Source organism: Mesoplodon bidens, assembly GCF_964165515.1.
Source record: "Mesoplodon bidens genome assembly, chromosome: 4".
Taxonomy (NCBI): Eukaryota; Metazoa; Chordata; class Mammalia; order Artiodactyla; family Ziphiidae; genus Mesoplodon; species Mesoplodon bidens.
Genome location: NC_138160.1, coordinates 168,470,993 through 168,484,921, shown reverse-complemented (window position 1 = coordinate 168,484,921; position 13,929 = coordinate 168,470,993). Strand labels below are relative to the sequence as shown.

Here is a 13,929-nt window from a genome sequence, read left to right as displayed (position 1 = left end):
GAGACTGAGGAAAATGCGCCAAGTTCCCGTCGGCGGTGGAGTGGGGAAGACCCCAGCGGTTCGGGCGCCGGGCGAGCGGAGCCGCTTCTGGCGCTCCTTGCCGTCCTGGGGCGGGGGCGGGGGCGGGGGCGGGGGCGGAGACGGGGGCGGGCGCGGTCGGGCGCCGCTTCGGGGATGTAGTCGGTGCCGGCGCCCAGGCAGGACCGAGCCGCAGCCCGGGTTCCCGCTCTTGAGAGCGAATGGTCACTCCCCTGCGGGGAGGGCCATCCGGCCAGCTTTTCCGTGGGTCGCGGGCCCCCGCAGGCTCGGGGCAGGGGCTCACCTGTGGCCCCCGCCCTCAGCCCGGTTAGACTTGTCGGCGTCACCGCCGCGGACCTCGCTCTGGGCCATGGCCATAGTTACGGGAGAAACACTGGTGATGTCACAACCCCCAGTGATAAGGACAGCCAGGAGCAAGAAATGGTATAGCAGAAGATACGGCACCTGGTCAAATGTTATATTCTAGATATGCTTGGTGATTACAGGGTCCCTGTATAAATGAATTCTCCTCAACTCCTTGGGATTTGAAGAGAAAATGCCCCGTGTCATACCTCGTGAAAGTAATAGGCTTTCCAGAGGTAGTCCCTCAAAAAAAACCAGACGTCCCTTGAAGTTTTTTTCAGAAAAAGGAAACCAGGAGAGCCTTGGATTTCACAGATTCTCAAGGAAATGAAGAAAAAAACTTCTGAATACAGAGGATCTGAAATTGATCAAGTTATTCCTGCAGCACAGTCCTCACGTGTCAACTGTGAGAAGAGAAAAAACTTGTTACCGTTTGTGGGACTGAATAATCTCGGCAATACTTGTTATCTTAATAGTATACTTCAGGTATTATATTTTTGTCCTGGTTTTAAATCTGGAGTGAAGCACTTATTTAATAGTATTTCAAGGAAGAAAGAAGCCCTAAAAGATGAAGCCAGTCAAAAAGCTAAGGGAAATTGCAAAGGAGATTCTTCAGTAAGTTTTGAACTAATATGCAGCTTACATTCCTTGATCATTTCAGTCGAACAGCTTCAGGCTAGTTTTCTCTTACATCCAGAGAAATATACTCATAAACTTGCTACTCAGCCAAGGCGACTACTTAACACACTCAGGAAACTCAACCCTATGTATGGAGGATATCTACAGCATGATGCACAGGAAGTATTACAGTGCATTTTGGGACACATTCAAGAAACATGCCAACTCCTAAAAAAAGGAGTAAAAAATGTGGCAGAGTTATCTACTAAGGTAGAAGAAAAACATCAGAAAGAGGAAATGAGTGGTCATAACAGCATGGAGATGGACAGTCTGAGGCATTCTGAAGACTATAAAGAAAAATTGCCAAAAGTACATGGGAAAAGAAAAAGTGACACTGAACTTGGTAACACGAAGAAAAACGTTAAAGTCTCTAAGGACCACCAGTCTTTGAAAGAAAACCAGAGACAAACCAGATCAAAAAGAAAAGCTACAGTTGATTCATCAGATATTCCTGCTAAAATAATCCCCAAGTACATTTCTGAAAATGAGAGTGCAAGACCCTCACAAAAGAAATCAAGAGTTAAAAGAAACTGGTTCAAGTCTACAGCTAAGCAACCCAGCATTATTTCTAAATCCTTTAGTCTGGGTCACAGAACAACAAACCAAGAATCCAAAGGACAACCTAAAGAAAACGAATGTGGTCTTGAAGAGGACATGGGGAAGTATGAGAATGATAATACAGCTGATGGTTGTGGACTTGCATCTCCAGGGAAGAATGTTATGCCTGTTAAGGAAGTTAAGCCCATCAACAGAGGTGCAGAGCCAATTGGTTTTGAGCTGGTGGAGAAATTATTTCAAGGTCAGCTGGTAATAAGGACTCGTTGCTTAGAATGTGAAAGTTCAACAGAAAGAAGAGAAGAGTTTCAAGACGTCATCGTACCAGTGCAAGAAGATGAGCTTTCCAAAGTAGAGGAGAGTCCTGAAAGTTCTTCAGAGCCAAAACCAGACATGAAGACCCTGAGATGGGCAATTTCCCAGTTTGCTTCAGTGGAGAGGATTGGAGGAGAAAATAAATATTTCTGTGAAAATTGCCATCATTATACTGAAGCTGAACGAAGTCTTTTGTTTGACGCAATGCCTGAAGTTCTAACTATTCATTTGAAGTGCTTTGCTGCTAGTGGCTTCGAGTTTGATTGTTATGGTGGTGGACTTTCCAAGATCAACACTCCTTTACTGATACCTCTTAAACTGTCACTACAAGAATGGAGCACAAAGCCAACCAATGACAGCTATGGATTATTTGCAGTTGTGATGCATAGTGGCATTACAATTAGTAGCGGGCATTATACTGCTTCTGTGAAAGTCACTGACCTTAACAGTTTAGAACTGGATGAGGAAAATTTTGTGATCGACCAAATGTGTGAAGTAGGTAAGCCAGAACCATTGAATGAGGAGGAAGCAAGGGGTGTGGTCAAAAACTATGACGATGAAGAAGTGTCGACTAGAGTCAGTGGAAATACCCAGCCAAGTAAAGTTTCGAACAAAAAAAATGTAGACGCTCTTGGACTTCTCAGAGGACAAAAGACTCAAGCAGATTATGAGTTATACAACAAAGCATCTCATCCTGATAAAGTTGCCAGTACAGCATTTGCTGAAAATAGAAGTTCTGAGACTAACAATACTAATGGGACCCATGAATCTGACAGAGACAAGGAATCCAATGACCAAACAGGCATTAACATGAGTGATTTTGAAAACAAAATTTCATATGCAGTGCAAAGCTTAAAGGAGTATGAGGGGAAGTGGCTGCTTTTTAATGATTCTCAAGTGAAAGTTACTGAAGAGAAGGACTTTTTGAATTCTCTTTCCCCTTCTACATCTCCTACATCTACTCCTTACTTGCTATTTTATAAGAAATTATAGAGTGAGTGTATGTTCCTTGTGTGTATATTAAACATTGGTAAATTGATTACATCAAAAAGTCTTTAGCTTATCTTTTGAAGCTATTGGATATTATTGGTCTCTCTAGGTTTCTAGATAAATAGTGAAATCTGAGTTATTGAAAACCATGTTAATTTTTAGAATTCCTTTTCCTTAGTGGAGACTAGTGATTGACGCATTAGCTTCTGGGAACAAACTTGTATAGGTTCTTAACTGAATTATTCAAAATGGAAGCATTTAAACACTTTGAATTTACACCTATCTTTTGTGTTTGCTTTTTCAAATAAAGTGCTTGTATTTTTATCTCCATATTTTGCAGTAATTATCTACATGATGTTTACAGGTTCTGTGGTTTTTCAGCTAAGAAGCAGAATCTCATTTCAGTACATTTACTTGTGTAAGTCATGAAGCCAGATCTTTGATGGGCTGTATTAGAGGCACGTGTATGAACAGCTGTACCATCGGTTTGCTGCAGCTGTTAAATGAAGTAATGCACGTAAAATGCTTAGTATAGTTTCTGGCATCCAGTAGCCCTCAGAAAATGTTGGCTAAAATGTTACTAAGGAGAGTTCTATAACCTTGATAGCCAAGAGTCACCATGAGCTTGACTCAAGGGAAGTAAGAAAGACAGATCATTGGCTGGGGTTTTGAACCGCATGGAAGAAGACCAACGCTTTACCATAGAACTTGACGCCAAGCTATAACAACATAGCAAAATAGGCCTGGGGAAAGAATCTGAAAGTGCACAAAACAGAGGATCACAGTGTCATTTGAAGCATGACTATGAAAAGTGCCACTGGCTGTAGTTGACAGACCAGCAGACCCCTGCACCCACTCTGCGGGTCTTTGCTCTGCATTTGGCACCAGCCAAGTAGCCTCCTCTCTAAAGGGTCAGTTTTGCAAGTGCCCACCCGACTCCCATGGCCTCGCCCTGTGCTCAGAGAAGGCCATAAACTATGTTGGCCAATTCAGCTTGTCATTTCAGGATAGAATGCATTAGGTTCTCCCCCAAACTCAATGGGTGGAAGAATCATAAAACAAGAATTCAGGTGTCCCTGAAGCTCTGCACTTGTGTCAACAGGCCTGATTTGTATCTGAGCAGGTGAGCATTTATAGCCTCTGATTTGCCATTGTGGAGCTCACAATTCCAAAAGCTGAGGCTCCTGTTCCCCACCCAGCCTCAGTTATGTTTATGTCACCAGCTTCTGAGGCGTCACCTGCTTAGTACTGCACTTTTGAACAGGACCAAGAGACCACGCTGAGCCATGAAGTCCCCACAGCTATCACTCCTATGTCCTGGCAGACACACCTATGTGACCTTACACAGGTTAGATAACCTTTCTGGGCTTAAGTTTCCTCATCTATGAAACTGAGATAACAGTAATAATAAAAGTTGTGTCATTATTAGGCAGCTAAATGGTAACGTTGGTTAAATGCTGGGCTTATTACAGGCACTTAATACAAATAAGTTTATTCTATCACATTACATTAAATACATTATATTATATTATATCATCTCATCATATCTCATCATATCATACATCATATTATTATGATGCCATTTTGGGAAGTCTCCATTAGTGCGTCCATAACAAAAAGATGTCAAGATGACTTAAGATTAGGAAAAGCTTCTCCTCTACTGCCTCATGTTCAAGACAAATCTACACGGAATCAATTACTGAATATTTACTGAACACTCCCCTGTGTGCTAGACACCATACCGGACTCCGTGTAGGTACGGAAATATAAGACTCAGGGTCATCCCAGCTCTCAGCAAGCTTATTACATAGTTGAAAGTAGAAGACACATGAAACAATTAGGCCTCTGGGTGTTAATGAATTCACATAAATACAGATGCCCCAAGCTGCTGATTTGGGTCTTCATTCTTCCCGCCCTAATACTCAGGCCTCCCCAGGTATATCTGGGCATCCTCAGGTATAGTTAATATGTTCATGTCCCCCAATATTTCCATCCAAGCCAGGGGTCCAGGTCTCCTACCCACTCCTCTGGCCTCAGCTGTTTCTTTCTGGAGCTTCCCTGAGTCTAAAGCCCCTGTCATCGTGGTCTGTAGCAAACAGGCGGGTGCGGGGACACAGCTGCACTCACTGCCCTCTGCCCCAGGCCCACGCTGTCTTTAGCGTAACTTTAACTTAACGCTAAACCTTTAACTGCTGTTCCATTTCCATTTTGTGGGACCAGGTCAGGACAGAAGCCACAGGACCCTTCCTCCCTTTTCAGTTCCTTCCCCCTTACTAAGCTCCTCCTCCAACCACAAAGCCCACCCCTCATTCACGACAGCTCATGAAAATAGACAACCACACAGATTCTGTTCTCCTGTCACCACAGCAGTGACCCTGTTTGCTCCAAGCTAATAATAACTAATGATCATAATAGCAGCAGTAAATGCCATTTGCTCTAAGGTCATTTCATGTATTATCTTATTGAACTCTCACTTTAACCTGTAGAATAGATTTTATTTGTCCATTTGGTAGATGAATAAATTGAGGGTCATATAGTCAAGTAGTGGGTTCAGGGTCACACTACCTTGTATGTAAGAAGTAAGTAGTAGTTCTGGGTTTTAGTCAGGCTCACATGACTCCAGAGCTTTTAACCACCCCCACGATATCGTCTCTACGTGAGCACACCGCTGTCAAGACAAAGACAGTTGGGCATTTCAAGTATTCCTGAACCAGCTTCAGGACGCTTGACTCTTCTTGGAGCCATGGAAAGAATAGAGGTTCCAACCCAAGTTTTGTTGCTATACACCTTGGCCAGGTCAGTTTCCTCACCCAAACTGGAGATTTATCAAATTTCCTCCAGCCTTGTTTTAGGTTCACAGTAAAACTGAGGGGAAGGTACAGAGATTTCCCATATACCCTCTGCCCTCGCACACGCACAACTTCCTCCATTATCAACATCCCTCACCAAAGTGGTCCGTTTGTCGAAATTAATGAGCCAACACTGAGACATCATAGTCACCCAAAGTCCATAGTTTACAAGACGGCTCACTCTAGGTATTATACATCCTATGGGTTTGGTCAAATGTATAACGACCTGTATCCACCATGACGGTATCATACAGAGTAGTTTCACTTCCCTAAATATCCTCTGTGCGCCATCTGTTCACCCCTACCCACCTCCCGACCCCTGGCAATCACTGTTATTTTTACTGTCTCCATAGTTTTGCCTCTTCCAGAATGTCTTACAGTTGACATCATACAGTGTGTAGCCTTTTCACATTGGCTTCTTTCACTTAGCCATATGCATGTAAGTTCCCTCCATGTCTTATCATGGCTTGATAGCTCACTTCTTTCTAGCTATGAATAATATTTCATTGTCTGCATGTACCATAGTTCATTCATTCACCTACTGAAGGACATCTGGATGCTTCCAAGTTTTGGAAATTATGAAGAAAGCTGCCATAAACATAACATGTGTGGGATTTTGCATGGCATAAGTTTTCAACTCATTCAGGTAAATAGGATATGTGATTGCTAGATCGTAGAGTAAGAATACGTTTAGTTGTATAAGAAACCACCACCTTGTCTTTCAAAGGGGCTGGACCATTGTGCACTCCGACCAACAGCATGTGAGAGTGCCTCTCGCTCTACCTCCCCACCGGCAACTGGTGGTGTGAGCGTTCAAGAGTCGGGGCATTCAAACAGGTATTTTGTGGTATCTCATTTTAATTTGCATTTCTCTGATGACATGGGATGTGGAGCTCTTGTCATGTTTATTTGACATCTGTATATCTTCTTTGGTGAGATGTCTATTCAGATCTTTTGTCCATTTTTAATTGGGTTGTTTGTTCACTTGTTGAGTTTTGAGTTTGTTTTTTTCTTCTTATATTTTGAATAATGACCCTTTATCAGATGTGTCTTTTGCAAAACACGTATTTTCTCCCAGATGGTGGCTCGTCTTCTCATTCTCTTACCATTCTTTCACAGAACACAAATTTTTAATTTTAATGAAGTCCAGCTTCTCAGTTACTTCTTTCATGAATAGTGCCTATGGTGTTTACCTAAAAACTCATCGCCATACCTAAGGTCATCTAGGTTTCCTGCTATGTTGTCTTCTAGGAGTTATACAGTTCTGCATGTTACATTTAGGTCTGTGATGCATTCTGAGTTAATTTTTGTCAAGAGTGTAAGGTCTGTGTCTGGATTCTTCTCTTTATTTTTTTTTTTGGCATGTGGACATCCATTTGTTGAAAAGATTATCTTTCCTCGGTTGTATTGCCTTTGTTCCTCTGTCAAAAGTCAGTTGACTATAATTATGTGAATCTATTTCTGGGCTTTCTATTCTGTTCCATTGATCTATTTGTTTCTTCTTTTGCCAATACCGCATCGCACTGTCTTGATTACCGTAACTTTATAGTAAGTCTCGAGGATAGGTAGTGTCAATCCTCTCCTTCAAATATCGAGTTGGCTAGTGTGGGTCTTTAGCCTCTTTATATAAACTTTAGAACTAGTTTGTCAACATCCACAAAGAACTTGATGGGCAGCCCTGATTTTAACAATGTATTTTTCTGGGAGTTTGCCCAGTAGCCAGCATCCAGAGCCCTTAGTCTTCAGTAGGCTGAATTTGGGTCCTTCTTTTCTGGACTTGGGGAAAATGTTTGGATTTCTTAAGTTCCTTGTGTTTGCACATTATGTGCCTGAGCCCAATTCATGAAATGTAATCACAGACATAAAGCAGCCATCCCAATAGCATGAAGAAGAAAATGCTGGGGCTGGCGGTGGTGGTTAGCCCTCACCATAGCATTAACATTCACTGTCATCAACATCATAAAAGAAGCTTGTATTCATCAAGTACTTACTAAGTGCAAAACCAAGATCTCAGTCCCTTACATGGGTCATGTCACTAATCCTTTCAATCACCCTCTGAGGCAAATACACGTATTACCTTCAACTGAAGAAACAGAGTCTCTGAAAGATTAAGTAACTTCCCCAAGTCACACAGGTAGTAAGCGCTGAAGCTGAGATTCAAACCCACTCTTAATCCCTAGATTGCACTCATTCTCACTGGCTTCCCCTTGCACCCTGGGGTAGTGATGCTGACCATCCTGGGCCTGACATTCCAGCTTCCTGAAGGACAGCCCAGGTCAGCTCATCATCTTACACTGAATGGGAAATCCCACAGACAACTAAGCTTCCTGATAAATCCACTCTACTCTAGTTCCTTGAAACCCTTTTTACAAAACCCACATAGTATTTGAGAAATGGAAGCTTAAGCACCTTCTCCTCCTCCATTCCCCCCCTTTCACCTGCTTCCCCACAGGATCCAGTTGGTTATAAACCTCTCTTGCTGTTTATTTACCTCTTAATAAGCCCTATCTCCTCTCAGAAAGCCATTTAGCACTGCACCACTTAATTTCTCCCCAAGGCAGAATCTGCCAGATGGAGTCTTCGTCCCCAGCCACGTCGATCTGTCTTATTTTGAAGCAGCAGTGAACATGCCACAAAACTAAAATAGCAATCAGTTCCCAGGTGTGGACTCACTGAGCAGGGAAATGACCAGGAGTGTGTGCATGTGTCCACCCGGGGCAGCTGTTCTCAACGGGCTGGATTAACCCAGGAGTGACTCCCGAAGGTGGCTCCCAGCCAGCTGTGGCCACATCTGGGCATCCCTCACTGCAGAAGCACGCCGCTTTTCTGCCTCAGCTGGATTCAGCCACTCAGCACCTCCTCGGGCTGGACGCCCCAACCCTGGAGCTATGCACCCTTGCCTTTTCCACAGTTGAGGAGACAAAGTGGGCCCCCAGAGGATCAGGAAACCAGCACAGAATAACCCAGTGCAAGAAGGAAATGTCCCTGATGTCACTTTTCCTTATTCCAAAATTCCTATAAAATCTGACTCTGATTCTATAATATTACTACATTTGGGTCAATATAAATATAAAATTCTTCAAATTTTGTACCAGCTAAATTACTAAATTATGTCCCCCCCCCAAAAAATTATGAACACCCCAAAAATCATGTTGTTCCCATAACTTCAGTGCTCCTGGACACACACGACAAGATGTGTGCCTGGAGGTGTATGTGCCTCTGTTTGAGCAGCACGACCCGGAGATGGGCAATCTCTGTTTTGGGGAGGGTAAGCCTACAACAGGGATGAAGAGTGTCCCTTCACCACTGCATGTCATCCTAAGGAAGAGAAGATGACATCTAAAGGAAAGACAGGCGATTATTAACAGGACAGCAGTACTGGACAGGACCTCCCAGGGACCCAAAGAATAATAGAAAGAAAACAGAGACCAGTCTGACTTATAGCTTCTTGTGTCGTTCCATTGACCTTGCGATACCTATCATCATTATGGGAATTGACAAGTCAGCACTCCAGCCAAACTCACAGAAGTGACTGCTCATAAATACACACACACACACACACACACACACACAAATATACACACACATGTATTTCATAAGTTCATCTGCATAACATCCATCGTCCATCCCATTAATAATTCACATCCCATAATATGCAGTGGAGCCCTTTATTAGAAGGAAGAAGAATGAATATCAGTGTTCATGGGTGGAGGTGCATTGGCCTCGCCTTCAGTATGTCTATGTATGTAGCGTTCCCAACTAGCTTTTGCAAACCTTCTGGTTTGAACCAGTGTGCTCTGGAAGTGTTGGCAGTCAGGATATTGTTCACAGTCAAAGGTGTGCTCATTGAATCTAATCTCAATACCGGCCAGATTGCTGAGATTACAGCAAGCAACCAATGGTGGGCCATCCCCAAAGGCATTACCCAATAGGGCAGAAGTCAAAGGGCAGGAGTGTAAAGACAAGTTGAGTGATAATCCTTTATTCCTTGGAGCAATTTTGCTGTAATATTCAAGGATCCTTTTTTTTTTAAGTGTCCTCTCAAAAAGGAAAAAAAAAAAAAGCAATAGAGAAAGCCTCCCTCCTTCACCATACAAGATTCCTTTTCCAACGGAGAGTATCTGCCATTCCAATTTCTTTAAGTAGCTTTATATTTGGACATTTAACAGGTGTTCCCAAGGCTGCTCTAAAGAAAAAACAACAATTCTTCCCTGAATCAACAGGTAAATGTTTTTCTGAAATGACAGCAAGAAACAGATCTGGGGGGACTGTCTCTATTTTTCATGGTAAAAAATAATAAAAATTAAAAAAATAAGGTAGAGCAGATGATAATCTGCTCTAAAATAAGCTGAGGGAATGAAAAAGTGCTTAGAAAGCTGTTGCATCCTTTTTCCATTAAAATAATTATTATTAAAATGCTACAGATGCACTGCCCACAAAATGCTCACAAGTGGTCCCCGTTTGGGTGATACTGCCCACGGTTAACCAGTGGCTGCTGCACTGGGCTCCCTAGAGCATGGGCACTTCCACAGAACTCTGTGGGTCTTTACAGTTACAAGACTGCTCCCTAATTGTAATCCCTGATTATTTTATAGACTCTGATCCCATCTTCCCTTGGTTGGCCTTCCAAAAGTCTTCCAGATGGATGTGCATGTATTTCAGGAAACTGGGCGAGTCCTTTGCAAGGATCTTTTTGACAAGGAAAATGGGGTCTGAGGAGGGCTTGCTTGGGGTTCTCTAGAGGGCCCCCAAAGGAAGGAGGAAGGCGTCAAACGCTTATCCTCCTCAAGGACTTTTACGAACTCAGAGGAGAAAAGTGAAATTTGTCACGTCTCTTTCTCTGTGGAAGAGTGGTCTTGTCATGCCCAGGGCAGCTCAGATTCCAACAAAAACAGAAGCAGTAACATGTCCAGAGAGGCTGGAGCATCGGTGGAGAAAAAGAGCAAAAGAGAGCCTGCTTCTCCAGGCCTGGATGGGCTCAGAGGCATCCAACTGCAAGCCAGCTGGACTTAGTTTAAAAGACCACGTGTGGAATATTGGTTTGGTCCCAGATCCCACATTTTAAGAGGAACATTTCCAAACACAGCCTTAGTCAGAAGAGCCCTCTCCTCTAAGACAGATCTTTTTTTTTTTTTTTTTTTTTTTTGCTGTACGTGGGCCTCTCACTGTTGTGGCCTCTCCCGTTGCGGAGCACAGGCTCCGGACGCGCAGGCTCAACGGCCATGGCTCACGGGCCCAACCGCTCCGCGGCATGTGGGATCTTCCCAGACCGGGGCACGAACCCGTGTCCCCTGCATCAGCAGGTGGACTCTCAACCACTGCGCCACCAGGGAAGCCCTCTAAGACAGATCTTGAAGCTGTGTCACACAGAATAATTGAGGGCACTTGGAAAGTTAAATTTGACTTGGCAAGTCCAAAAGGCTCCAAAAGACACTTGATGAACACTTTAAAGTATTTTTTTAGGGCTTCCCTGTGTGGCGCAGTGATTAAGAATCCGTCTGCCAGTGCAGGAGACACCGGTTCGAGCCCTGCTGCGCGAAGATCCTACATGCCTGGAAGCAACTCAGCCCGTGCGCCACAGCTACTGAGCCTGCGCTCTAGAGCCCATGAGCCACAGCTACTGAAGCCCGGGCACCTAGAGCCTGTGCTCCGCAACAAGAGAAGCCACCACAATGAGAAGCCCGCGCACCGCAACGAAGAGTAGCCCCTGCTTGCCACAAGTAGAGAAAAACCCACGTGCGGCAACAAAGACCCAACATAGCCAAAAATAAAATAAATTCATTAAAATATATATATACATATATATATATATATATATATTTTTTATGGTAGAAGATGGAGTAAATCAGATTGCCTGGGAGAGCAGAATTAGTTCAACATTTGGCTAATCAGAAGGAAGAATTTTGTAAACTGAGGGCTCTTAGAAATGGAATGTATTCCCTTGGGGAGTAGCGAGTCCTCCTGCCAGGGCTATAAAGCTGATGCTGCCATTCCACTGGAGAGGAAAGAGGGGAATGATTTCCAGGAGGTAGGATATTCAAGCAGTGAAAACTGGGTTTTGTGTCAAGTTGGACCCAGACTTGGGGTCCAGCTCTGTTTTTGTAAGGCCCTGGGAAATTTCTCTTGAACCCTCAAGTTCCTCATTATGAGATGGCTATAACGTCTCCTCCAATGAGTTATTATGCAAGTAAATGAAGTATTAATTCACCCTAGTGCTTGGCACGGTAGAAATGTTAAATTCACAATTGTTGCTGCCCCTGTTATTACCCAAGCTTGATAAATTGGATAGGAAGAGAAAGTACATCATTTTCTCAGATTTCTTTAGCCCTCTGATCCTGTGGTCACTGTGGGGCCCATCCTATCAAAGTTCCTGGTGCCATCTTCCTAATTCCCTGCTTCCTATTTCAGCACCACTCCAGATCTTCCTAGACAATGGTCTATATTCTCACCTTTCCCACTGCCGCTCTCCACCCACAACCAGAAGCAGTCTTTCCTAGACTCCATTCTTTTGTGACCCTGCTTTCTACAGCGATAACTGGGTATTCTAGGAAGTGATGTGTATTAAGAATACTATGTTAATATGACTATATAATCACCTTACCCTTTAAATTTTTTCTCCTGCTAGAAAGCAAGGGCTGAGCACAGCAACCAGTCAATAGCCGACAGTCAATCAAAAGTCTACATGGTCAGAAGGAGGGCTCTTTACTAGTGGGATTCTACAGATCATGCTTCGCTTTTCTAGAGACGATGATAGTGGTCATTTGGGGCAAGGTAGAATACAGAGCAGTCCTGTGACAGGCTGCCTGGAGGATGTTAGGTGCAGGGGGACCTTTTCCGTTCACTCATTCATGCTCTGGAGAGCTTTAACATTCACTCTGCCCCTGTCTTTCTCCAACCCCAGAAAAGAGCAGAGCTACACGCAGAAGTGCTGGAAGGACGTGCAAGTGGGGGACTTCATCCAAATGCAATGCAATGAGACCATCCCAGCCGACACACTCCTCCTCTTTTCCTCGGACCCCAGTGGGATCTGTCATCTGGAAACTTCCAACTTGGATGGAGAGACAAACCTCAAACAGAGGCGTGTTGTCAAGGGCTTCACACAGCAGGTAGGGCTCTTTCTAAGATCTTCAACTGGAATGGCGAAGGGAAGATGCCAGCCAGTCCTACTGGGAAACTTTATTTAATCTGTTGTGTAGAGGAGAAGGTAGTAGATGCCTCCTTTTCCCAGGCACTTAGGTACACTTAATCTTCCCACCAACTCTCTGAGATGGATATCATCCCCTTCTCATGGATGGGGAAACTGAGGCTTGGGAAAGGTAAAGAACTTGCTGAAGGCCTCAGAATCCTTAAATGGGGACCCCCTCCATCCAACTGAAGAAACTGTGCTTTCTGCTCTAAACCGAGGAGTCTAGTATCTGCTCAATGACTCAAGACCAACCCATTTTTCTGTGCTTATCCAATCCTGGCTCATCCTGCCCAGCTCAGCTTCAGCAATTTCTCCTTCCATCAATGTTTTCTAGTACTCCTTTGACCGCAGCATAAAAGCAGCAAGGTATCATTAACTATTTTTCCATTTGTGTAGGTCTTACCTTCTCAACAGTACTGAAACCTCTTTAAGGACAGGGAGTGATCATCAACATTTTAATTTAATCCCCACTTTACGTGTGTGATACCTTGGATATCATGGAGGAATCATGACTGTTTGGTGGTGAAGAGCCCAGGCTCTAGAGTCTGGCAGAGCTGAACCCAAAGCCCAACCCCACCATTTATTAGCCGTCTCACCTAAGGCAAGTTATTACCCTCTCACACCTTCATTCCCTCATCTGGAAAATGGGCACAAAAATAGTCCCCTCTCCATAGGGTGTTTCTGAAGACTGAATTGTTACTGAGCCAAACTTGGTTCTGCTTTTGCCCACGTGCAGTAAAGCCAGTCTACTGACACTGGGTTGTAGTGAAGGAAAACGCAGCATTTATTGTAAGGCTCCATACAAATAGTCCGGGACAGCTAGTGCTCAAAAAGACTGAACTCCCTGATGGGTTTCAGGAAAACATTTTTAAAGGCCAGCTAAGGGAGGGGGGGTGGTCACAGGGTATGTGATCTCCTCGTGCACAATTCTCTGATTGGTTGATGGTAAGGGAACAGGGTGGTGTCACAGGGTTT

The 13,929-nt window shown here is 43.9% G+C and overlaps 1 protein-coding gene across 1 annotated transcript; it reads left to right on the top strand.

Annotated features, from left to right (window-relative positions):
- Nucleotides 1–698: 698 nt before the first annotated feature.
- On the top strand, nucleotides 699–2,950 carry LOC308616665 (ubiquitin carboxyl-terminal hydrolase 1-like). The gene has a single exon (XM_081232974.1). It carries the CDS (start codon nucleotides 709–711, stop codon nucleotides 2,920–2,922), a length of 2,214 nt encoding a protein of 737 aa, XP_081089100.1. The 5' UTR covers nucleotides 699–708; the 3' UTR covers nucleotides 2,923–2,950.
- Nucleotides 2,951–13,929: the final 10,979 nt, after the last annotated feature.